Raw genomic sequence first — 27,307 nt, 5'->3', positions numbered from 1 at the left:
CTGAAACACATGGCTCTGCCTGCATCTGATCTGATGGGGACTGAACTGCAATGGGATGGGTCCAAGGAGAAAGACTTGTAATCCGGTTTTGAATGACCCTGAAAGTTTGGCTGCAGTGGAGAAGGAAGAGTCATGTAAGTGGTAACAGATGGAAGTAGTAGGTTACAGCATGCAAGAGATGAGAGGTTCATCGTGCTTTGGCCCGGATGGCAAAGCCGCCTCTTTCCCACAGCGATGGGTTAAGTGAGACATTTTGCTCTTTGCCATTTTCCTTATGCAGCTTCTAGTGCCAGTGTTGCTCCTCTGAAAAGTTTGAAATTCAGATACAAGTATTTTTTTGTTTGTCTTCTCATTCAACAACAAATCATTTTGCAATCAGTACTCGAGCATCTGTAATGGGGTTTTAGATGGAGGGGAGGTTGGTGTAGATTGCTGTTTGAACTAGCACAGAGCCCATAAAAGCTCCTTTTTACAACTGCTGTGCACTTTGGATTTCCTGTTTTAACAGCCAGAGAGTCAGGCTAATGTGTTTGTCTATTGCAGAAGGCAACAACTGTCAAAGCGTTTATTTCCTAGAAACAATTTGAATCTGTTTCTTTAGATGGCCATCAGAGTATGTGACAATTCTATCATCAGACTGTCAGACTTTGACCAGGAGCACGACAGACAGTGGCAGTACTTGGGAAAAAGAGGGGAAAAAAGGGGAAAATGAACAGTAAACCAAATGTGTGGGTGATTTGCTGTGTATAGTTTGCAGCTGGTGACTGGCACGTCGCTCTGCAATGCATGGCACTCAGAGGATTGAATTCATCTTGCACGACACCGGCGCAGTCATTTTGCTTTAGGTTATTTCTCATAGGGCAGGAAAATGCTCAGTTTGACTTCATTGATGCCCTTACATCTGAAGGTGCTGCTTGCTACAACCAGAGCTTTTTGTGTTAGCCTTTAACTCAAATAAGAAACCTGGGGCTTCTGGGTATATGTTCATTTCTGCTAGGAAACACTGAGACTTCTTGTGTGTGTTACTCTGTGTTGAGTGAGGAGGATGACTGGAGGACAGTTCATCAGTGCAGTGCTATGGGTGAGCTGACACAGATACAGGGAAATGGGGCAGTATGTGTAATTCTTGGCGAGTGAAATGATGTCTCGATGTTTTTACCAGTTGTTTAGCAAATACATACCAAGGTGTGAAGCAGAAGAAAACATATCTGGGAGAAAGCACCTGAAATATTAAATATTTACTTTTATTTTCACTTTGTGGCCTCGGGTTGCCACCTTGGGAGGTTCAGAGTGGACATTAGGGGAAACCTCTTCACAAACTGAAAGAGGGTAGATATAAATGAGATCCTAGGAAAAAATTCTTCCCTGTGAGGGTGCTGAGGCGCTGGCACAGGGTGCCCAGAGAAGCTGTGGCTGCCCCATCCCTGGCAGTGTTCAAGGCCAGGTTGGACACAGGGGCTTGGAGCAACCTGCTCTAGTGGAAGGTGTCCCTGCCCGTGGCAGGGGTTGGAGCTGGATGAGCTTTAAGGTCCCTTCCAACACAAACCATTCCATGATGAAGTAAGGTAGAGCAGTGCTGTAACCCCTGAGAAAGACAGGGGATCCCCATCCTTGGTGCTTTCAGCACAGCTAGACAAAACCATGACTGAGCTCAAATCTCACTTAAAGAGGGAAGTTGGATGAGATGGTGTGCAGAGGTCCTTTTCAACCACACTCTTACCCGCTAGAAGCGCAATTGACAGAGTGACACACCAACACTTGTGAGCCAGTAGAGCCACAGCACATCTGAGCTTGTGGTGTAAGTTCCTCTGGTACCTCTGTGAAAGGGGAGCGTTGTGTCCCTGCATCCTGCAGTCACACCGCTAACACAGCAGTACTGTCAGTACATCATTTTGTCATATTTGCTGATGTTGGTTGTATTTCTATAACAGGAAGGGACTGAGTCATTGGCATAGCAGACAGGTCATGGCTTTCCCTTGGCAAGGAATATCTTATTGATTAGAAATTGTTTCCGTGGCTATTGGGGGCGAGGAAATAGAAAAATATATCCTGGTGGCCAGCGTGAACAGATGGGAAGACAGATCTTGTGTGTGGTAGGCTGCTGCAGGCTCCTTCAGTGCCTTTTTGCACCAGCATTAGCAGCATGATATAATAACTTCAATGAATTTTTGCTTCTAGATAGAGACTGTTTACTTTGAGTATTTAAATAGTAAACTCAGTTTTTAGTAAAAAGTTCTATGTTAGGAAAAGCAGTTTGAGAAAGCTCAGGGATCTTTGCATGCTCAGTCCGTGCGCCTGATGTGACCATCCTGAAGTCACTCGTATGTGAGCAAATGCTTTACAATTAAAAATCAGAAAACAAACTGAAGATTGCTGTTTCTCTTGAGTGCTTCTCATGTGAAACCTGAAGTTAGTTCTTTGCTTACCCTGGAAGGAATTATACCGCAGTCACAGCAAGTAGTGCAGCTCCCCACTGTGCTCTTAGGTAAAATTCCTCACAGGGAGAATATAAAATTGTTAAGTCTTGGCAAGTTGAAAGAGGGAGAATGTTTTTGTTTGACATCTAAGCTATTTATTAAGCAGCTTGTACATGTTCTGTTTGCTTGGGTTGGTTTGTTTTACTTCTGAACTGATCAGAAACTCACCATATTCAGTGTATGAAATTTTTAGCGTTAAATATTGGGATGGGTTGCGGTTTATTCCATAAAGAGGTTTGAGGCAAAGCATCGTACGTTTCTGCGCTGGTTTTCTTTGCAGTGGAGCTCAGGGAGAACAAAGCAGGCAATATAAAATTCACTTACCTTTTTCTGCCTTTTTAAAACAGAAACCAGCTGCTCTGGCGCTTTCATTGTTTAATTTGCTTTCCTGTAGAAACACATCCTATATACAGTGCGGGAGGGGGGAGAGATGCCGAAGAGTTGGCAGTTCCCCCAAAGCCCTCTTCTAGTTTTCTATGATATTGATTTCTGGAACACAAGGGATGCACACGCCGTACTCCGCAGTCCATCACAAGTTTTTCCAGCTTAGCTGGAGGGCTTTGTTCAAGCAGAGCACATGCTTGCTCCCACCCTGCCTTTCTTATTCCCTAAAATAACCCAGCTCTTGCCACGGAGCTGGGCAAGCTGCCTCTGCAGCGCTCCCTCAGGGGCCCTCTCCGTTTTCAGAGCAGAAGAGACAAAGTTCTGCTAAAGGACTTGGCTCGCATGGGTCCCTTCAGGGCTTTAAATATCTGGGGATATGGTTAATAGTCAAGGTTAATAAAATATTCGACGCAACTGTGCCAGTCTTGCTTAGAAGCTGTTCGTTGTAATGGATGGAGGGGGCTCAGAATAATAAACTCTAGTGGGAAGGGGCAGGATTGGAATTCCTTTTCCCCAGTGGGAAGGTTTCAGAGTAAGTGGTGGTTGAAGTCTGCCCGTCCTCTCGTACAGCGTGTGGCAGCTTTAAACCAACTTCTCCACATCACGTGCTCTGTGTGTTCACTAGAACTTCCCAAAGGAGATGTCGGCCGCTTCCTCCATCCCACATTAGCACAGTGTGCCCGGGCAGGGGGGAACGAAGGCCTCCATAACTCACCTCCTCCCTATCTCCCAGCTTTCTTGCTCCATTTTTCCCCTCTTGGAGCTCGTGCAGTGCTTTCTCCCACACTGCCTCTCTTTCTGGAATATATTTTATTCCTGAGGAGGTTTGAAACTTGCTGCTTTCTTTCCTCCATCCTCCTTGCAGATTTCTTCCTTCTTTTGTGCAACCTATAAACATTTTGTTGGACGAATTACTACTCTGAGTTGTTAAACCTTGGTTTTAATTAAACAGCGATCGCTTAACTAGAGAGGGAAGGGGAAATGCACATCGGAACCTGCTTCCTGCAGTTGGCAGAGTGAAACAACATTTAAATGATAATGTTTTTATGTTTTTAATAGTTGACTCTGGTATCGAGAGTTCAAAAGTGCTTTTTGAACTTCTGGTTGCAGAAGCTGTCTCTGATGTGGTACAATTTCTTCACAATAAACTATTTATAGCCACCTGTGTAATAATCTGATAGAGCTTTTGCAGTGGGTCAAAAGCAAACTCCAGCGAAAGAGGGGAAGAATGAACTTGTTTTCCCAGAGCTGGTTTTTGCAGGGAACAAAATGTCAAAACAGTGTTTTCCTTGAATATTTTGCATTTCCATGCATTTAATTCCTGCTTTTACGTTTGTCTTTAAGTAGTTCAACAGCTATTTAGCAAGTGTTTTCGCTCCTCTTTAACACCCACTTGTCTTTATGGTTAGGCATTCCTGGCGAGAGGAGTTGGAACTGTTTATTAGGTGACACTACTTGCCTACCATCCTGGAAGACTTTTAAGCCTGTGTTGGCTGAAATGTGCAGTGAGTGTTGCTGAGGAACCTTTTGCATTTTGCTGCTTTGCTTCGTCCGGTGATCTGGTTCTAAGGTGCTGAGTTTGCTTACTTTCTTCTGGAGGTGTCACCGGAATATGGGAGAGGTGACACTTGAGATGAGACTTCACATTACTTTATGAATATTAGTTTGATCTCCTCATAGACACCTGCAGACTTACTCATGGTTGCAGTATGCACAAGTACGTTCTTCATGCTGCAAACATTATTCTGTTGGATTATTTCAGTGCATCCTTCTGAAGCCACATAAAGGTACTAAGTCTTCAGGCTTTCACTGTGCTGATTGTAACCAAAATGATCAATTCCAACTTAGAGTTGTATGTAATATCTAACAAAATCATTTTCCCTACACACTCATTGGAACGGGTAATTACTGTAGCAACTACGGACTAATTTGAAGTGTTAGCTGTTAATTAAAGCACTACAGAGGTGTACAGTTGTCTTTTGGTGTAACCAAAGCTCCTATTCAAACTTCATTAATCACTTTACAGTTATTGTGTTGAGGGAGGTCAGGACAACCAAGATGCCGGATCAGCCTGGAGTAAACAAATTCCTTTCCTCCCAGGTAGCATGGCATTTGCAGAGCCACTGGCCACGCTGCACCCATGGGCATGGCATCTCCTTTGTGATCCAACGCTCAGCCATAATTAAATGTTAAATGGGTCCTGTCAGTGCTCTGTAAACCAAACCAGGTATCTGCCCTCTGCTGGAAATTGAACCCAAACTTCCACGGATGAATTAGCGTGCATCATAATTAAATAATCAAGTCTTCCCTTTTAATTCACTTGGAAACAGGAGATCTCTCTTATGGAAAAAAAGATCAGCTTTCTTGACAGGCTAATTAAGTTGCCAAACTGTCCGGCACAGTACATCGGCAGCTAACAGACGCTGAGCATGCTATCTCAACCTGTTCACTTGCTTATCGTTGCTGCTCATCTTAAGTCCATAATGTTTTGCCAGTGTTGATTCATCCCTAGTTACAGCAGAGTTCATTTACTCCATGGGATTCATGGATTATGCATTTAGCCACCGGTCTGCCAGAGCTCCGTCTTTGCTTCTTGCCTGTTGTTATGATATTAAATAACACTGATTTTTGGTGTTTAGTCCTACAAGCTATTGCCACTTGGTCACATAAATGTTTATCCATCAGTTATTAAATTAAAGTGAAGTTTTTAGAAACTTTCATTAACAGAAATTATATGAACACTCAGGGTTATAAATATGATTAAACAACAGTCTCGCCCTGTGCTATGTATGATTTTGCATGCAAAAAACCACCTTTCTTCAGTAATAATTGCTAGAGGTATGTAGTGGTAAAATAATATAATTCTTTAAAGTTAGTGCCACATATATGACATTACTCTGCATAGTGTCATAAATCAGTATGAGACAATAAAACTAGTGAAGAGGAAAACCTTTAATGGTTTTGTTTTTATGCAAAATTACATCAGATTCTTAGTAGACTTTTTTTCACCTACCTTTTTATTTTCTTAGGAGTTCGTGGTCAGGAATGCATAAGTCAGTGTTAAATAGCCAATTTCTTTAGAAATTAAGACAAATGACTTGAAATACTGTGGGAAATGATTTTGGGTCCATGTGGGCATTGACAATAATGCTTTCTTGTATGTGCACACATGTGCTAATCTTAAATACAAGTGCAGAAAGGTCATTTCACTAATGTTTTCTGTGGGTCCTTAGGTTGTTATAAAGGATCAGCCATTACCTGTTTTACTGCACTTTAATTGATAGAGCTGTGGATCTCACTGTCTTACCACTGAAAAGACCCATAGGGCTGCAAACTGGTGTGATAAACCTTGGTTTATGCGAATAAAGGATATTCATCAATTTTATTTCATTGAATGGAAATGTGAAGGTGGATAAATTCATACCCAGATGTTCGCTGTTCTGCTATATGGAAGTCTTCAGTGTGGAGATTTTATATAAGACATGCAGATGTAAAAACCTGCTAAATGGTTTCAGTGTAAATATAGTCTTGTGATCAATTGTTTTCATCAGTCTGTCTTTAGAAATGCTCTCAGAGATGGGCTTAATGTAAAACATATCAGCTCCAAGTCATTTTTCTGTGAAATTAGTGGATACGAGTTGCACACATGTATAGAGGTAATTTTATGTGATCTCAACTTACTTAATTCTTTCCCTCATGCAGGGCATATCATGTCCCTAGTGGAAAAATACTAGCAGTAAAGGTAAGATATTACAGTAATTTTCTTTCTCTCTTTCTCTCCATTCTTTCTTGACCTTGGTTTCCTTCTCCTCCCTCTGATTGTTAGATCTCAGTTGGGCTTATCACGTGAAAAGTCCACATTGTTTATGCAGGAAAACTCCACATTAGGCAGAAGTTCTTCCCTGTGAGGGTGCTGAGGCGCTGGCACAGGGTGCCCAGAGAAGCTGTGGCTGCCCCATCCCTGGCAGTGTTCAAGGCCAGGTTGGACACAGGGGCTTGGAGCAACCTGCTCTAGTGGAAGGTGTCCCTGCCCATGGCAGGGGGTTGGAACCGGGTGAGCTTTAAGGTCCTTTCCAACACAAACCATTCTATGATTCTTAAGCCTGTAATGAGCAGTAAGACAGGAATTCTCGGAGTTATAATAGGCACGAAAGTATGGAAAACTTAATTATCAAAACCAATTTTATTACAACTTCCAGTATGGAACTAAAAAAGCTCTTCCTTTAAATGCTGGGGTTGTGTATGGATGCTGCTTTGCCCTGGTACTTGCTCCTCATGTAATCTTCAAGCTCTACAGAGAGCATCCTCTGTGCCAGCTCTGCTCAGTGCCATCATCACTGCTCTCCAGCCGGGGCCCTGTGCTGCTGGGGGGCTGTGGGCACCCCCAGAAGCTGCCTGGAGAGGAGGTGGAGCACAAGGAAATTCACACAGGCAGGAGGGGAAATGAGTTCACCCTTTGCAAGGTTAATTGAAATCACCTCCCTGTGGCAAAAAGCCTATTCCCCAGCAATTTCATCTCCTTGTTTCCCTTGGAGTCCATGGGTTTGGTTAGTCCTGGTGGGTAATTAGGATACTAAAGATTTGGGGAACTGGGTTCTCTTGTAGATACTACTCATGGTGGTCCTGTCAGTCCTGTCAGCCTCAATTATATTTTTTAGTGTGATTTCAGAAGAGATATTACATCAACCTGTGTGTGTTATCATAGTGTAAAATAACCTGCTCACAGGCTGGAGGTCAGGAAACCTGCAATGATAGCGATCATGCTGGCTTGCTCTATTAAGAAAATGACTTAACACATCCATGGCCCAGCATACTCAGCAATAAAAAGAGGATGGGAGGATGGTAATGCCAGTGTCTTGACCTGATCATCACACGGATCAAGTGTTTTGACAGAGGATTACCACGCTAATAGGAACAGCATTGGATGGATCTGTGAAAGCAGAGTTCTGTTTTTTGGGGGCTTTTTTTGATGGTAAAACACAGATTTGATAGGACAAGATAACATTTGGAAAACCTGTTGATTAAAATGCTTTCAGTTGTCAGAGAACCTTATGAATATATTGAACAGGAAAACAAACCAATGCTACATATGCTGTAGACCAAACCTATGTCATTTTATGTAAACTTCACACTAGATAATGCGCAGAGGATTGAATAGATTATTCAAAGGTAACTTTTTTCCAATTAGAGGGAAAAATCTGAATGAAAAATGTGAGTGTACACTGGCTGGTTGGCATTCTTCAACTGCTTTTAGTTTCTCCTGCTCTTAAGCTAGCATTTAAATGGACCATTTGATTAATCATTTGTATACTGACTATAATACTCCCAAATTTCCTTTGAGTTGTACATACTGTAAAAGACAATTATGTCGCCACAGATTAAATAAGTGAATTAAAACAGAATAGCAGCTTAATTTGACCTGTGATTTTGCTCTCGTTCCCTTTAGTGGAACGTATGCCACTCCAGCAAATAGATGAAGTCATCCATGACAGCTTGTGATGAATTGCCGTATTTATACTGTATATTTTAATAGCCTCACACTAATTTAAATTGAGCACAGAGTAAATTATAATTCAGTCACTTGACTGCTTGTATTTAACTTGACAACTCATCCTTATTTGTCCTGGAGGTGTAGTGGAGAGCAGAGGAAATATGTTCAGGTATTCCTCTCTTCAAAATTAACCCTTTTCACTTGGAACATTAGGTGTGTGGAGTTCATGTAGGTTCTAAGTGTGCCAAGTGGTTTCTGGAGCACTGTATTTTAGGCAGGAACTTAAGGAAGATGTGCAGGAATGTTTAGAGCCCCTTGCTTAATCCCAAAGGACCACCACACCATTTAAATAAAAATCACAGAATCCCAGACTGGTTTGGGTTGGAAAAAACTTTACAGCTCATCCAGTTCAACCCCCTGCCACGGGCAGAGACACCTTCCCCTAGAGCAGGTTGCTCCAAGCCCCTGTGTCCAACCTGGCCTTGAACACTGCCAGGGATGGGGCAGCCACAGCTTCTCTGGGCACCCTGTGCCAGCGCCTCAGCACCCTCACAGGGAAGAGCTTCTGCCTCAGAGCTCATCTCAATCTCCCCTCTGGCAGGTTAAAGCCATTCCCCTTGTCCTGTCCCCACAGGCCCTTGTTAAAAGCTGTGCATGCTTGCCATGCTGTTCCAGTACGTTTCCATACATGTCCTACCCTGTAGCATCCTCAGTACTTGTTAGTAGGGTCGCTCTGCGTTTCCAGGTTAGCATTCCACTATTAGAATGCAGGGTCTGTATGTAATTATAGTTAATGCAAATCAGCCAAAGACCTTTCTTCATGCCAGGTTGTGGTTGATTGGATGTCAGTGAAGTATTTGACACTGATCATGCTAACTAGTCCTTGCTCAGGTTGGTGAAGCCTACCCAGGGAACAGGCAGGGAAGTTTCTCACTGCGAGTAGTATTTAATGAGATAAAATGCTGATTTCATATTGTTGACAAGATTAAATTCTGTTAATATTCAATGGATAAAACTGATGGTATCCCAGCAAATTATTTTAAGTTTTTCATGCTGGAAAAATGTAAGTGAATATTGTTGGCAAATGATTATTGATCTAGACAAGTGTGTTAAACGTTTCTTGGCAGCCCTGTATTACACTTACAATTTAGTTTAGTGACAGCTTTTATAAATAACCCTAAAGCAAACTCTTGATGGAAACAGGTTATCGGTTTTTCTTTTAGACAGATTTTGATACTGTAAAGTCTGTGTGTTTGGAAATGGTCTCTGTATTTTGTTGCATCAGCGGTATACGAAGCCTATTATATCTGTTCTGCTAATTCTGCAAATTGACTACATTTTGTTTCCCTTTAGCTTAAAGTATTAAGCTGTGAAATATTGTGGTGGCTAAATGCATTTAGAGTCCATTTTGGTTTATATACTAGTACTTAATAATTGAGCGTGGAAGTCTTGAAATAATCATGGCAAGGAATTGCATATTGAAGTTGATTGTCAATGCTGGTTCTACCAGAACCAGCATCCTTATTAAGAGGGTTTGTCTTGAAAATCCTGCAGACTTATAACTCTAAGCAGTGCAGCCCACCTTCATTGCAGCACTGGGTGCTTCAGTCCTGGGTAGCAGCCTGGCTCAAAATGAGGGCATGGATGAAGGAGGCAGTGGATAAGCATGAGAGTGAGCTGCTGAGTGCTCAAAGTCAGGGGTGTGAAGTTGTTTTGAGGAATGCTTTGGTGATGCTTACCTAAGCATTTGTATCATCTGCATTTTTTCTGTATATTTAACAGTTTTCCAGGTTTCATACAATGTTAGAAATTGATATAAAAAGGGGATAAATATTAAACTGAAACTGTAAAAGCAGTGGTAAGAGACACTCCTTTAGGGCACCACTGAGACATTCAGAGGTGCTTCCAATACTACACGTATTTAGCCCTTAGAATTAACTTTGGCACACTGGGACCTGTAGGTCTACTATGCCTGCTCTTCACATTACATGTGGGGCTTGTGTTCAAGCTCTAACTCGTCTCGTAGTCAAATGGTTAAACCACAAACCTGATGACATTTCATGGATAAAATTGGCTGCATAATTTAGTCTGCTTTTAACTGACTTTTAAAAGTAAATAAGTCTGTCCTTTCATTTCCATTTCCTTCCTTTGCTCATTGCTCTATTAAAATATTCTTTCCACCTATTCCGCTCCTTTAATCACATAAAGATAATACACAGCTCTTCAGGTTTTGATTTTGAATCATTCACTCTTACGTCAACTGTGATCATATGTCCATTTTGTTGTATTTTAGGTCATACCCTTAGATATAACACTGGAACTCCAGAAGCAGATAATGTCGGAGTTAGAAATTCTTTACAAGGTATATACGTTTTCTCATTTTCATTATTCTTCCTTAAAATCTTCTTAACAGCAAATTTTAAACCAGGCTTCTGTCTTTTTCCCTTTCTTTTCCCAGTGTGACTCATCATATATCATAGGATTTTACGGTGCTTTTTTTGTAGAAAACAGAATTTCCCTGTGCACAGAGTTCATGGATGGTGAGTTGTGTATTCAGTGTGCTTTTGATTGCTAAGTCTGTAAATGGGAAAACCATATCAAGATGTGCTTTTCCAGGACAGAGAAAAATGCAGTGGTATGACTGTATTAATAATTTTGCAGGTAGTTTTCAAACAGAACAGGTTAGTATTGGGCTTGTGTTACATTCTCCATGGGCTGCTGTGTTTGCCTGAGTGTAACTCCCCTACTTTTATTGAAAATGTAAATAGAACAGAAATAAATGCTGGCTTAATTTGTGGGTTGATATTTGAGTCTTCCATACAATCTGTCCTCGCTGACAAAACAGCTGTTCCTCACTTTTCCTGTTTTGATAGCCAAACCAGATTTTCTTTGAAAGAAATCTATTAACCCAATGTCCTGTGTGTTTTCAATGGAAATCGTCTCTTAATTGCAAGACAAGGAATGATTTTCTAACACAGCTGTTTAGCAGCATGGCACCGAGTGCCTTTTGGAGTGTACTCCTGTTTCTCCCAATGTGAGTCTTCAGACCAACAGTATCCCCTTCCCGACCATCTGATGCTATGGTCATTGTAGAGACATATTAGTGCTTTGCTTTGAAATCTTTGTGCTGTGTGTAATTCTTGGGGAAAAGGCAGGGAAAGCATCGTGATTACAGCAATTTATAATCATTGCTGCCCTCTGTGTATCAGTTCTGAGAGTGTGTCTCGTGGCAGATGCAGTCCCCTTGTGTCTCGTGCACAAGAACCCTCTTCACAGTGTTCAACTCTTAACATCACGTTGTTGTTACGAGCAATAGTCTGTTACTCCAGGATTTTCTTACGAGCCAGCGTTTTATGCCCTATCAAGGTTTTCCACAAAGGTTCAGTTAAGCTGGATATAATGAAGTAAGGATCTCACAAACAATTTTCTGTGGAGGGAAGGCTTTCTGGCAGGAAAAATTTCCAAAGCCAAATGTGTACCATTAAGCATCCTTGAGTAGCTTCTTTCTTTCTGATGTGGACCACAGATAAAAAACCCTTTAGGGTTTTATGGTGCATTTTGTTTTCTCCCTGTTAAAATGGTCTGTTACTGTTGTTATTTCTCCCTTTTTACATTTACTGCCTCTGTCCCAGGGATCACTGTGCCCCTTTCCAAGTAGGAATATTCTTCAGATTTTCCATATTTAATGAAAAATACTACATTTATCCAGCAAAGCCTAGAAGTTCAGTTCCTTGCTGTTCTCCTGCTGTGTGTCTTAGCCATTTCTCTGCTCCGTCCTTGCAGTTGCACCCGGATTTGCAAGCCTGTGTTAAGCAGGAGTAGTCCCGTGCAGTAAGGAAGCATCTGCTCATGCCAAAACCACGCATCTGCCTAGAGTGTGTATGCCCCTACTAATTCAGAGGTTTTTAAAATGATGGGCATAAATGCTTGCAGTTCTGAATTCTGGTTTGAAAATATTGAAGCCTTTAGGGTATGCATCCCTCATGGTGTTGCACAACGATGGTGTTTACTGACCATGCACAAATTACTTGGAATTATACTGGAGATGACCTCTGGTCCTGCCTCATGTTGTGCGCTCCTTCTGGCAGAAAGCAACAGCAATCATTTAAAGGAAGAACAAAATGCAAATAAAGGGACCTTGCCATTTTTTTCCCCAGACCTTTAATTTTAATGCATAAGAATACAGGTAAAGAGAAGGAAAAAATACTTCCTCATCCTGCAGATGAGCAACTTTAACCTTGACAAATTTTTAGCCCTTTGGACTGTCTTAGGCCAGTTTATAATTTTTCGTGAATCCCAGGACTCTGTTTGCCCAGTTGTATCCCCAACCTTTAATTTTGATGCCTAAGAATACAGGTAAAGAGTTTTCTTAATAGCTGAGCATTGACCTCGCTCTTTTCCTGGTGGTGTCATCAGTAAATTCTGGATGCTGCACTGAGAGCAGAGTTAGATCAGTGCTGAGCATTGAGAATCTCAAGCCTTGACTGAGACAATCCACTCTTGCAAGCTAACAATAATACACTCTGCCTGTAATTTGCTTGTTCTTTGATTTATTTATTTGCCATTCTACTTGGGTATTTTTAATTCTCAATTTTAAATTTACTTTCTGGCCCAAGAATTTCACCCCAGGGACATTTCGAACACTGGTTTGGTTATGAATCTCCTTTGCAGAGCATAAGGGAAAAGCCTTTGGACTCTGAAGTCCGCTGTTGCTTTTGGAATGACTTTTTTATTCCTGAGAAGTTACTCCAAGCCTGTTGGGTCTGCGTTCTCCAACTTTGATATTCTGTCTTGTGATTGGGAGGTTTTCTAACAGTTTGAGTATAATGCTGCAAGCAACAATAAGTAATGTGGATGAAAAGAGCCCCAAGTACAGTTCCATATGTTTATTCAGAGGTTGGTAGATTTTTAAGGTCAGTTATTTCTGACACAGTTATTGTTATATCATTGATGGTGTTTTTATTAATAACCAAGGCCTAGAAACCCCTTGTGGCTTCAAATCTGGGGCAGTATTTCATTTTGTATTACCTATGCACATTTTGTTTGTCCCTGCAGGGGGTTCTTTGGATGTTTATAGAAAAATTCCAGAACATGTACTTGGACGAATAGCAGTAGCTGTAAGTACTACTTCTTTTGTCTTTTGGGTTTTGATTGTGCCTGTAACACAATGATTTGAGTGCACACGTGCCCTCTTGGGACACCAAGTCATCTCCAGAATCTGTGTCCTCATTGTGAAAGGGAAGGTCCTTCCTAACCCTCCTGTGAGCACAAGGACGCCAGCGTTAAGGAAGCCTTCCTTTAGAATTACCAACACGTGAGTTGCCAGAGGCTCAACAAATGTAATAAATTGAACGGGATAAGGGAAAAAAAGTCATGAATTTGCTGGAGAGCTGTGTGGTCTGTTTCTTCACATCAACCCTTTTGGACGGAGCAGTCTTAATCGCCTTTCTTCTGTGCTATATGGTTCCTTTAAAAAGTGATTCAGAAGCCCTGTCCTAGCCCTTGAGGTGATTCCCTCATCTGCTGCTTCTGCTGCTTCTCGTGTGTAAATTCTAACTCTCCTTGTTCTGTACAAAGTTAACTCAATTAGGTTTGCTTCCCAGGTTGAAAAATTAAGCCCTGTTGTCAAAATGCAATGGCAGAACACATTCTCTCTCTTCCCCTGTGGCAGATGTTCTCCTGAAGGCAGATAAGGATGAGGCTGCAGTGTTTATTTGGCACAAGCCAGGCCTGACCCAAGGCTGCCTGGGGACAGGCTGCTCTCGCTGTAGTGCTGGGACCCTTCGCACCTGAGCAGTCATGGTTAAAATGATTTTAGGGGTGATGAGCAGGGAGATGGTCTGTGAGCTAGTAAGAACCATCAGTCCCCAATATCACTCAGTTTGGTAGTAAGATGGTGACAGTGGGATCCTTGGAGGTCCTGGTAGCCCATCACTGTGTCTCGGCAGCATTCAGCGACTGTGTTGTTAGAAATTCACTGGCTGTGATTGAAAACTCAAATTACAGAACAACAAAAAAAGGAAAAAAACCCAAAAGTTCCATCTTTTGCCACAGCTGAGCACAGGGTAAATGACCAATGTCTTAGTGGATCTCACAAGGGAGGGAGATACTGCTAAACAATTGCTAAATATAAGGAATACTTTGATAACTTAAGCAGTTTAAAGCATAACAAAGTTATTCTATCATGTGCCATTTAATTAAGTGCTGGGTTTTCACATTCATTATACATCAAGCTGACAATTTAAATCCTTTAATCCAACACAGGCAGCTATTTAGTCTCTGTTCATTGTAATTCACAGCTCTACTTTCCTCTTAATTTGTGTGGCCTGCCCAGGGTGATGAACATCCTTCTCTGATGCTGTTTCCTCTAAGTAGCTTCAAATCTGCTCATTATATAGCCTAGCAGTTTCTTATAGAATTTGAATGCTTTTCACCTTTAGTTCAGAGTAGAAACGTTTCATCTCTTCTTCCCTATGGAGCAATGAACAGTCAGTTGCTCACAGTGTCCTCATATTCCTGAGTAGCATGTGTAGAGTGTAATAATACTGGGATGGGCCTTAAAGAATTTCTTCAGCTGCTTATTTCTTCTCCTTTTCCTTATCTGACTTCATGTTATGTACTTAATACATCCACACTAACTTACCTTACCATTTCCTTTACTTACTCTTGTCTCTCCTCTCCCCCATCCTCCCCAGCCCCTTGGCTTGATATTCTGCTGATGTTCTCCTCCAATTTGTCGCTTACCCATAATGGTAGTGCTTCAGCCCCATCTTTTATGTCTTGAGATAGATATATATATAAAAAAATATATAAATATATGTATATAAAAATATAAATATATATCTATATATAAATGTAGATATATATTTGTTCACCTGCAGAGTCATCTCTCTATGAATCTGTTAATTAGTGAGCATGACTCCCTGACATGGACAGTGAGCTCGTACTTAACAACTTCTAGTTATTGCTGCTTTAGCAACCTGTACTGTGCCCACTGCAGTGCCCACTGCAGGGGGTCAGTAAAGAGGTGAACAAAGGAGCAGGAGCCTTCAGAGAGGGAACTTGGCCCTTTCTCCTGCTTCTCTGTAACAGAAGGTGTGCGCTGAGGCTGAAACAGCCTGGCAGCTTCCCCTGCTCTGGTGCTGCTTTTTTGCTCAGTTGGCACAGGACACTTTTTGGAAGGAGGCAGCAAAAGCCTTTGTTCTCTCTAGAATTTATCAGTGGCAGCAGGAATGGCTCCTTTAAGTCTTCACAACCCTGCATCTTGGTGTCTGATGTTTCAGTGGAGCCCAGCAGCCCATTTTGTGGGTCGGGGCACCTTTTTGCCAGGACCACAGGCACCATAATCCCCACCCTGGACAGCTCGGGAAGATTACCCAAAGCCTGGAGGATTTCTGTTCCTGTACTGAGGAGGAGGAGGATATAAAAGAAAAGCTGCAGCTCACATGGATAGACTTTTTTAGACAAAACTTGGACCTTCCATAGTCTTTTTTTCCCCAGTTTTCTTTCTACCTTCCTTGCACCATGTACACAGAGTCATTTGTCTTTTATTCTCCCGAGGCACGTACAGTGCATTGGTCTATTGAAGCTGCTTAATAATATGTGTGACCTGCACATCTGTTAATTAGAATATCCCTTTGTTGTATTTGAAGAAGTTCTTAAGTGAAACCATTTCCAGAGGAAAATGATGTCGGCACATGTAGACATCTAGCAGCATCCCAGCACTCCTCTTACTCTGTCTTGATCATTTTCTTGCTTCCTTTCTTGTTTCCTTTCTTGTTATATGAATTTGTCATGAGAAGTCATGGACTGACAACCCTTGAACACATTGAGCTTTAGGGTCCCTTCCAAACCAAACCAGTCTGGGATTCTGTGATTCATGAGCAGGGTAAAGTCGTCAGGGAGAGGTGAAGTCTGCTGAGACTTGGGCCCCCCAGAAACTGGAGGGATCTCTGACTTCATCATAAAATTCACCCTGGTTGCCTATATGAGACAGTGTCAACGAGAAGGGGAAGTCTCTCTTCTTCCTTGTGTTCTTTATTTGTGTGACGGGCTGGTGTGCTTTTCCAAAGGAAAAGTGTATCTTGGGAACCCCAAAGTGATGTGGTCGCTCCTGCTTTCACACTGATGTGTCCTTATTTGGGTCTGCCCATGTAAAATCTGTTCTACCTTTGCTTGCCACTTCGCACATTTATTTTCACTTCAATTTCTGAAGCAGTGACATCGTGCGCTGTATTTTGAGTGCTAATGTTGATTGAAGTTCTCCCTGAAAGGATGTGCACTTGAACTGTCAAGAGAGTGAGTGATTGACAGCAGGTAGAAGTACTTTTTGTGTCAAGGCTTTGTCAAGCCATTGTTGTAAGACCTACTTTACTGAATACCAATAATTCCTGCTAGATGTTCAATCAAAAGATACTCTCTTCCAGCACCATTTTAGAGTAGTATTTAATACTTGTGAGTCCTTCCCTAATAGGCAAATGTAAGGTAAGTGAGTAGTGGTGCTTTCCTCTAGGTTAGTCCATCTGGGGGGCTCCTGTTCACATCTTTGCAGCCCAGGGTAAAGGGAAAAACTCTTTTCATTCCTTTGCACACTAATGCTGAGAGAACTGGAATGTGAGAGTTTGTTTAATGCCATGTCTTTCATAACTGCTTATCCAGCACATGTTCCATAATGAAGATGTTTAATAACTCACAGCTGTTGACTTTTTTCCCCTCTAGGAAACATTTCTTTTTCCTATGAATACATGCTTTAAAATAAATAATTTCATAATGGTTTTAAAGACTATGAATAGTCCAAATAGATGTTTAATAATCACAGCAGCTTACTGTCCTCAGAATCACTTTCACCATCGAGGAAGCCTGAAATGTTGCACCCCCTTTCTGTATTTTTGTATCAATAAGTTTTGGTTTTCCCTTCTTGTTATGTCAAAATGCTGTGTAAGTACAATTCCCCTGTTTTGCTTTTTGAAAGGCCAACATGAACAAGGCCACACCACTGGGCACACAGAATTTGACTAAGGCGTTTTGCTACAGGTAATTACCTTCTGAGGCCATGAGATGGGTATGGAGTGTGAGTTTAACACTGAGGAATTGCCACCTAGAGCAGTTTACTGGGGATGTGGCCTCATAACTTCCTTTACAAAAGAGATTTCAATTCCACTGACATTGGTGTTGGTTACAGAATAAATTCTGAAAGGAGTTTCTAATCCAGTAGGAAGGCTGTAAATCCTTATGCTCTCTGCTTTCATGCTGTACAATATTTTAGCATTTCTGCTTGATCACTGTAACAGAAGTAATTTCATTGCAGTCTACTTGGACAATGAAAAGAATGTAATTGTTTTGACTGAAAAACTCCTACAACTTCGCAACTGTCAGGAATGCTTTATTGTTCTGGAGATGCACAAAGAGTGTCTCAGGAAAATGAATGAAATGTCATCTCATAGATGGGAACTTTGTAAAAAAGATTTGCTCTGTTAGAAGAAGCAGGCTGAGACAGCAGGGATGGGTTGGGTAAAAAGGAGCAGGAGGAGAAGTGTGCTTGTTGAATCTTGTTCTCTGGGCTTGTAGTACATCTAGGGGAAACTCAGAGTGTTAAAAATGCAAAAGTGTCGGGGTTTAATTACTACCAGAAACAAAACCTGCAGAGAGAATAACTTGTAACCCAACTGCTGTCTTAGGGAGTTGACTGGTTGGCTTTTTTGTTATAATCATATTGTACATAGGAAATAGAGTGGCAGTGGAATCCTGGAACGGTTTAGGTTAGAAGGGACCTCAAAGCTCACCCAGCTCCAACCCCCGCCACGGGCAGGGACACCTTCCACTAGAGCAGGTTGCTCCAAGCCCCTGTGTCCAACCTGGCCTTGAACACTGCCAGGGATGGGGCAGCCACAGCTTCTCTGGGCACCCTGTGCCAGCGCCTCAGCACCCTCACAGGGAAGATTATAGTGATAATCTTGGTTCAGAAAGAGCCATATATACGTGTTCTGTGTAAACAACATGGGCTGTTGTTTTGGGAAGTACACCTGCATTTGTACTGCTAATGCATGTATGTAGTGCTTGAGTAACATGTTTTTGAGTTTGGCTTTAACAGTTCAGGTAGTGGAAGGAGCAAATTCTAGAATAGCAGGCCAAAGGCTGCCCCAGTTCTGATCTCTTAGGGTCCCACTTGTATTTTCTGGGGCTATGGGAGTATAGTAAGATTTGTGTTTGGTCCAAGATGAGTAATATGAAGAATGAGACAATTTATACAGTTCAAGGAGAAATGTTCTGCATTTGCATTAAATAAAAGTTTGGGAAGTAAAGGAGGAAGAAGTACAGATGCACTAAAGGGAAAGAGAAGATGAAGTGGAAGAGGCTATTAGAGACTTTGTTATTTTCTGGCCATTAGTTTCACTGGGTTGCTTTTGTTGCAAGAAGACAAATCATTATGCACATTCTTTCATGACTTCTAACACCCCGGCGAAGACAGACGAATAAATATACACCGAAATGCCTGAAGGGATTTAGTCTAAGATCAACTAATTTCAACTTACAGATCCAAGGAAGAAGCTTCTTAGTGTGTTCTTGAACTTGTTGCTGTGCAGCACCAGGGGTTCATCCTGGTCCTGAAGCTCTAGGGAAGGGATATTTCATCTCTGCTTTTCCTGGTCCTGGCTCAGTACTTCATTGGAACTCAGGTCTTTAATGACTCATTCGAGCCGAGGTGTGCAGTGTTTCTTACCAGGAATCTTTAATATGTGTTGGTTTTTCATTTCAATTCAGGTTGTGAAAGGCCTTACCTATTTATGGAGTCTAAAGATTCTGCACAGAGGTGAGTAACAGATGTTTTCTCTTTTCCAGTAAAACACCATATTATTTTATATTAACAACAGTTCTACAGACAGTAGATCTTATAAACATCTGCTTTGATTCCAGTGTAGTAATGCAGAATGAATCTTGCTTGTTAGCTTTGCGTATTTTCTGATAAAATATCTTCATTGCTGTTCTTTTTTATTGCCCTCCCTCTTCCCCTGCGAAGAAAAAGACTAAAGAGAGAAACAAATTTTATAGAGATTGAGATGCTCAGTGTTACAGACAGGTGCCCAGTGGCAAAATCAGCAAGGCAAATCAGGTGTTTGCCTGGGACTGAAAATAGAAGATGGATAATGGATTTTCTTATGTACCTCAGAAACCTCACGTGACAGCCACAAGCATTACTAGGGTCCCTAAAATTGTGGCCCACTGTCCTCTAACATGGTCATGAACAATTAAAGAACCTTTAAACCTGCTTGCACATCAGCCATTTTATTTTGGGGTTTTGCTGTTTATTCTCTTTCCTGAAGCTCATCTGTGTTTTTTTTAAACTTCTCATTTAGTTCTTGCTTTTTAATGTTGTTTTATTTTGTTAAAAATTTATCTGTTGTGGAAAGTTGATTTAGATAGATTAGAACTTTCAAAAGCAATGTAAATTCTGGAAAGAGTGGAAAATGCTGTTTAAAGAACGAAGAAGCTCTTCCCCCTACACCACCTCAAAAAAAGAAAAACTCATTACATTTATAATGTTTCTAAAGTGTCTGAAAGTAACTGCTCTGGTTCCTAATGTTGCTAACAATACTGTTTAATTTAACCCATCTGCTCACTCAGCCCGAGTGCACAGTTGGAGCGTGCAGTAACCGACATCATTTGGGATTGAAAGAAAAGGGTAGAGAGACATGTAGAAAATCTTAAGTTGCAAACCAAATAGGTAAGAGCATTTCTTGTGGGGTGACTGGTTTTGGAGTGGCTGAGAGGTAGGTGCAAGGTTGAGCAAGGTGGCGAGCAGTGCCTGGGTTGGGCGTCTGGTGTCCTTAGAGCTCAGACTGTCCTCAGGCTTTTGTGGAGAGTTTTGAGTGGAGAATGAGATTGATCCTTCCTTTGTGCAATGCCCCAGTGAGCAGCTGTGCAACAGGACATTCCTCCTTGGTCTCACAGCATCTCCTTCCTGGGAGATCTCTCTGACATGAGAGCACAGGCTGTCTCCTGGGTGGGAGAAAAAGGGCTGTGGCCAGAAGAGTGAGTAGAGATCAAGTAAGGTCTTGGCTTTGTTACCCCCGCTTAGAGGCTCAGTGAAACACTAAGGCTGCTGGTGTATTTGACCCTTGGCTATCACTGGATTAAAAGAACAGAAATAACCCAGAATCCATGACCTACTGAGTGCAGGCACAGGTTGCCAGGGAGGCTTCATTCTGATGATGGTTTAAACATCTCACCTGCTAGCCTTAATGATGCCAGATGCAGATTTAGTAGCTCCATCCACTTGCAGCAAGAGGATGAATGGTCTAGATGCCAGAGCTGCTACAGCAATTGTCAGAATAAATGAAAAGGTAACTAGAACATCCATGGCTGGACATTGCTACACAGTCTTTGCCACACTTTTACAACACCCAAAGAGAAAAAAGCACATTTGAATTTTATTTTTCATTTTTTCATTTAAGGTTCTGGTCACCCCCTGAGTGTGATTTGGAGAGAGCATTGTGGGCAAGCATAAGTACTATAACTGCAATGTTTTATTGTTTGTTCTGCTGTAAATTTAGAAGCTGGATCTGATTTTTGCCTTGCCAGTAAAACAAAATCCCCCCTTTTATATGGGTTTCATTGCCTTGATTGAAGAGCAGCTCTGAGTTTTTGATGAATTATGTATGGTCCTTGCCATGGCCTAAAGAAAAGCGCAGAAACTGATTTTTCATCACACTTCAGATGTTTCTGGCCTTGGTCTGTTGCTGGAATGACCAATGTGAGAACAGCACTGCAAAGTGCCATGGAGGGGATAACTAGAATTCCAGGTTCAGCAGAGTTTCCTCAAGGCTTTCAGTCTCGGTACCTGTTTTGAGGACACAGAAAATGTTTGTATGCTTCTCTAGCTTAAAAATGGGTGCAGAGTAATACCATGTAAGGAGAATGCCTGTTTCTCAGAGTAATCTCTGGCTACTGGTTTTAATGCATCAGAGGTAAAAGAGAGACCATTTAACCCTGACTTCCTTGCTGTCACATGTAAAAGATCATGCAGGAAGCTCGCATAGGCTAAGGAGTCAAGAATTTCCACCGCGGCATAAGGAAGGTGGAGAAGCTGTGTAAGGCAGCGCAGCAAAGACAGTTTGTGACTAGAGCGTGGATTAAAGCAAAGGAAACAAACAATGAGCAAGTCTTTTATTGCAGATCAGACATTTCAGCAAATATTACAGCTTAACTTCAAAACAAACCTTGCAACTAATGAGGTGATAGCCGTGCATATTAATAAACCCAACGCTGTAGTCTTAGTCATCACACCCACATCAAACATAAACATAAGATTAACACCTACACCACTTCTTTGGAAGATGTGAGAATGTCCCAATGATAAGTGTGCTCTTTTCCCCAGAGGATAAGAAGTAGAAATGGAAGGGTAATGAGAAATTAACTTAGATTTAAAACAGAATTAGCAATTAAACAAGTCTAATCATGTACAAAGTCAAAGTTTGTATAAAGACAAACCAAAATCTGTTAAGTTCAAGAATAAGTATAGACCGTATGCATTTTATCTGCTACGTTTTTTTCTCTTCACACCTCCTTATTAAAGGAAATGTATGAAATCAATGTTACCCACTTGTGTTTAATTGTGCTCATCTGTATTTGTATGTGTGTTGGGGGCTGGTATGTATTTGTGCTGGTTTGGGGCCCTTGGTTTCTGAGCAGGTTTTAGGTCTGTGTCAGAGTTTTGGAGGTCTCTTCTGGTTTGCGATGTGTGAGGCTGAACAGTCGATGATCTGGAGATCTTCGCAGGCTCTTGGTGGCTAGGAGGAGAAAGGAGGTTTGTACATCACTCAGGCCATCTCTTTTTTACCCTGGGTTATTTCCGTAGATGGATATTCAAATCCTCTTTGTTTCGACAACCTACTGGAGCTGAGGAGTGCTGGTGGGTAGGGGCAGGTACTACTGCAACAGGGACAAGGAGTCTTCCCATCTTAGTTTGCTGAGGATTTCACCAGAGGTGCCCAGAGCAACGTATTTAACTTCTCACCTACCCTCTTTTTAGCTTTGTGAGAGAAAATCGTTAGTGCTGAATGTAATGAAGCACTGACAGAAATACTAGGGCATGTGTATGTATACCTTTACATGCTATATATGTGTAAGTAAGCACATACATGCGCACTCATGGACCACTTAGGCTTATTTACAACAAAATACTCCTGGCCTCTGCAACAAGCATGCTGAGGAAGTCATTATGGCAAGGAAATATTGTCATTTTCCCAGCAGCTTCTCCTTAACAGCAACGTTCTGTGAGCTGTCGGCAGGTAGAACTGTGCTTTTGTATCTCGTCCTCCTTGAACCTGGCGTGCTGTGGTTTTATATGTTTAAAAGACAGGAAAAGTCAAGAGACAGCTTTTAAAGATATGTTGTTTTGTTGTTGTTTTCCTCACAATCACTAATCTGTTTGCTTTCAATAAAACAAGATGAAATGGTTGGTGTTCAAAAAGCTGAACCCGTGACAGTTCTGTTTACTGGTAAACGTAAGCTTTGGAGGTCCCATTTATTTGCAGAGAGGTGAAACTACTTAGGCAGATATATCATAAAGAGGACTTGTTCCTCCTCTATAATGATGCTTCATGGAAGTCATTTGTATTAGGCAAGCACTGGTAATGGGAGCATAATGACCCCTTTTGGCTCTTGTTTAAATTCTTTCACTTCTAAACAGTAATATTAATCACTAGCAGATGGTGCAGAACATTATTTATGCACATTTGTTTTCCAAAACCAAAAAGAAATGTTTAACCCATTAACTGAAGCCGTTCTTGAAACAAAAAGGCTAATTTACTGATTGGGTGATTTTTCTCCCTACTTTCAATGTGAGACACTTTGTGAAGTGACGTCTTTGTTGAGGATTGTCACTTCCTTTTTTTTCTTGAGAAAACCAACACAACTTTTGGAATTCATAGCAAGTATTTGCTTAAATCCCCTGTTTATGGTGCTAGTTAAATCCTGCTGCATGGACAGATAGTATTTGTTGTTGTAGCAGTGCTTGGTGGGCTGCAGCTTGCTCAGTGGAGGCCCCAGCCTGCACAGGCTCCCTTCCTTCATGGGCTGAGGCTTCCCTTCCTTCATGCGCTGACCATCAGTTGCTTTTTACTGTTAGGATTGTCTGCATTTTGTTTTATTTGTGGAAAGATTTCAGGATCAAGCAACACTCATTGAATGACAGATGTTCTTTTTAATTGTATTGACTTACTGTCACATCCCATGTGGTGATGGGGAAGGGAAGTTGGGTCTGCAGATCCCCAGTGACACAAGGTGGTGACTGGACACCTTAGCTCTAACTTGGTGGGAGCTGGCACCCCCAGTGGGACAGGGGACATGTGTGGCATGAAGGTTTCCTCCAGTGGGTCATGTTGAAGTAGTAAGGACTTGTGGGCTGCCCTTGGAGAACATAGAATCACAGAAAGGTTTGTGTTGGAAGGGACCTTAAAGCTCAACCAGTTCCAACCCCCTGCCACAGGCAGAGGCACCTTCCACTAGAGCAGGTTGCTCTAAGCCCCATCCAGTGATTCAGCACAAGCCCAGTATGTAGGTAACTCTGTTGGCTGCCATATTATTAGAAAGGTTAAACAGGATTACTGTGCAAAGTCCTTTTCTCCTCAGGATTCAGGGTAGAGCCTCTGATGGACTTGGCATGTCTTGTTAGATGTAGCAAAGTCAGTCGACACCAGAGAGATCTGTGCTGTTTGTGAGCTGCCGCAAGCAAATCTTTGAGTCTCCCTGAAGTTTTAGGTAGAAAACATATTCCTAAAATGTCATTGGGAAGTGGACAAGAGATTGGTGACTGCATGGATGGCTCCATAGCAGTGTTCTGCCTCATCACATGCAGTGGGGGAATGGGTAAAAATCCACCACAAATGCAGCACGTGGATTGAATTCCTAAAGATGAGTTGAGATCAGGATGACACAGAGTCTGTCGATGCTGTAATGTGGAGACACTAATGACTGCTTGTTCTTCTGGCTTTGGAGGGAAATTGCAAAACATACCAGAAGTATCAATACCTAACTTAAAATGTACAGATCCACTTAAGTTTTATAATGTACTGTTGGATGCTCCCCTTTTTTAAACTGGATTTTTAGCTCATATATAGGAGAGCATTTAATCAGCTTGTTAATTGAGGTTATACATTTCTACATTACAGAGACAAATTAAGCAAGCTACTGTGGTACCAAGAAACATCTGCTAAACAAAGGCAAACTTAATGATAAACAAAATTAGGTTCTTTTCTAGTTGAGTTTCATCCATCTGCACCCAACTAGTGTTCACTTCTAAAGAAGGCAAAGATACAAGCTATTGCTTTTAATCCATTTTGACAGAAGAAAGCAGTGATTAGGCAAAGCCACTGTGCTCTAATCTTCCCAAGTTTAAGCCAGGCCATAACGTGCACATGGTGCTTTCTGACTGGCACACAAAAGATGCTCAGTGTTCCCTGCATTACCATCGAGTTTATTCACGCATCGATTTTAGAGTATGCAATGGAAGTAAACCAACTTCTGGCATCACAGGGGGTCAGCACTAAGGTCTTATCTGGCTTTATGATGTACACTGTTGTTTTATTTGTTGGAGCAGGATTAGTAATCATTTTAAGGCATTGCTCCAAACCCATGCTATCATCGGAGCTGTATTAATGCAGCAGAAGCCGTGGAGGTGGAAGTCAGTAGGTCTGAAGAATGGTGTCCCCAAGAGCAGAGCTGCACTGTGTGTGTTCTTGTAGCTCAAATGTGCTTGTGTGTTTTGTGTTTTGCCTGTGTTCCTCTATACAGGTGTTTGTGTGGGACGCTTTGTATTGGTAGTTTGGATAGAATATTCTGCTCTTGTCACCACGTGGAATTAGGTGAGGGCTGTTGGAGAAAAAGGAGGCAGGGTTAATTGCAGTGATAAAATACAAAGTCACAAGGCTGGGACGAATGGTAAAAGGTCAGCCCAGCTATCCCTTAGTACGAAAACAGGCTTCGCTCTTTGCACCATTGCTTTTGGCTTATTCCTAAATCGTCCAGTGGCAGTTTGTTCTCTTTCTGCTATTTCCACTTCACACCATCAGCCACAGATCCTTTTTTGCAGACCTGCTCCAGCAGATGCTCCAGGCAGTTGTTTAATCCTATATTTATGCAGTTGATTAATCCCTATCTAAACACAGTGCTTCCATTTGTCCCTACTGAATTTCATGTAATGTTTTCACTCTGATTTTCCAGTTTGTCACGATCACTTCAAATTCTCGGTCCTATCCTCCAGCACACTTTCTGTCCCTCCCAGATTGGTGTGAACTGCAGATTTAATAACATGGATTATTAGTATTTGGGATATGATGTCTGTGCTACTGACTGCTACAAACCAAAGGCTGCATTTAAAATATATCTGAAATATTTCCTGTTAAAATCCATCATGCTGATACTGGTAACAATCTCTGCGTACACGATGCGTGTCTCGGATAATCTAGAGAATATACTTTTGTTCCCAAACAGATGTGAAGCCGTCTAATATGCTGGTGAACACACGAGGCCAGGTGAAGCTGTGTGACTTTGGGGTCAGCACGCAGGTAATTCCTCCTTTTAGATATGTGCCTGCTCTCTTCCTAATGTCAGAAATCACCTGGCTGCCAGACAAACAGCCCCACAGCAAGCTCCCCTCTGCTGGGAGAGCCCTATTCATTTTTAATCTCTGGGCGACTTTTCTTCATCTGAATATGATTGTTCATTGTTTAATGACAGTAAAAACTGCTGATATTGTAATTACTACTTACGAATAGCAAACTTCATTGATATGCAGCTTTGATCTGAAAGCGTTTTGGCCAGACAAAAGGGAGGGCAGAACGAGAGACGTGTCTGGGGAGCCCAACTGGCCCACAATAAAAATTAATATTGGGAGTAACAATAGTGGTGGGCTTCTACAATGTGCAGCACAAATTTTAATTAATTTCCATTTTGGGCCTCCCTGGAGAACTTCTCTGATAGTGACCCATGAGCTTGCTGTGATGTTGATTTGAAATTCAGCACCTTTACTCTCAGCCAAACACGAGGACCAAAGAGAAGGTCAGCCTTGTATTATAAGTTGTCAGAGTCTGTTGTCCCTCCAGCGTATTTAGTGCTCGTTGCATTCAAGTGATGAATGTGGCTTTATTCACATCTTGAGCCAGCTGACTGAAAAATGAGCATGTTCAATCCTACTTCAAATTGACTTTTTATATCAGACTAGTTTGGGGTACTAAAGCGATAAGCATCCTGTTTAACAGAATTGTTTAAGGTTATCTGCCATAAACTGTAATGCAGTGCTTGTTTAAATTGGAACTCTCATTCCGAACAAAAGAGAGATTTAATCGTTTTTAATGCCTTTGCAGATAAATTTGTTCCCTTTTACATAATTTTTAGTTGATTTATAGGAATGATGATTGTAGGTTAAATGAGGAATAATTGCCCATTTTATTTCCACATTATCTTTATATTGTTCTAACAGACTGTTTTGTCTGATAGCTGGTGAATTCTATAGCCAAGACGTATGTTGGAACAAATGCTTATATGGCGGTAAGTGAATTTATGCAGGAATTACATTTAAATAGAAGTATTTGTTCACAGTCTTGTTCTGTGTAGTGCAGGATATATTCTAAATCAATTCTCAAACTTCATCTCTTGCTATACCCGGTATAAGCTATGTCTTAACTTTGTGTGTAAAGAAACAAGTCCCTTGTGCTGTCTCAACAGACCCACTCTATTCCTACCTGTGCTCCTTACCAGCTCTGTGGCACTGTGCTTCTTGCTGATAGGAAAGAGTAATATTGGAAAAAGTGTTTATTTAATGTGTTTCTGGTTGCCTTTACTGCATTATAACAGCTGAGAACAAAGCAGAGAGCCAGTTCAACATTCAAAAACCAATTTTCCGCAGAGATAGTAGAATCATAGAATCACAGTGTGGTTTAGGTTGGAAGGGACTTTA

At 41.5% G+C, this 27,307-nt stretch overlaps 1 protein-coding gene across 3 annotated transcripts in view; it reads left to right on the top strand.

The window, feature by feature from the left end:
• The window catches only part of MAP2K5 (mitogen-activated protein kinase kinase 5), a 123,437-nt gene that overhangs the window by 35,553 nt on the left and 60,577 nt on the right, over positions 1–27,307 (top strand). For all 3 annotated transcript variants that reach the window (XM_030497375.1, XM_030497374.1, XM_030497376.1), the window contains 7 exons: positions 6,564–6,603; positions 10,646–10,714; positions 10,811–10,892; positions 13,408–13,469; positions 19,114–19,162; positions 25,843–25,916; positions 26,848–26,898. In XM_030497375.1, the coding sequence (XP_030353235.1) occupies positions 6,564–6,603; positions 10,646–10,714; positions 10,811–10,892; positions 13,408–13,469; positions 19,114–19,162; positions 25,843–25,916; positions 26,848–26,898 (427 nt within the window). The remainder of the gene's footprint in view (positions 1–6,563; positions 6,604–10,645; positions 10,715–10,810; positions 10,893–13,407; positions 13,470–19,113; positions 19,163–25,842; positions 25,917–26,847; positions 26,899–27,307) is intronic.

This window comes from Strigops habroptila, chromosome 9 (genome assembly GCF_004027225.2).
Source record: "Strigops habroptila isolate Jane chromosome 9, bStrHab1.2.pri, whole genome shotgun sequence".
Classification (NCBI taxonomy): domain Eukaryota; kingdom Metazoa; phylum Chordata; class Aves; order Psittaciformes; family Psittacidae; genus Strigops; species Strigops habroptila.
Note: the sequence above shows the minus strand (reverse complement) of the source record. Positions and strands in the feature narration are given on the sequence as shown.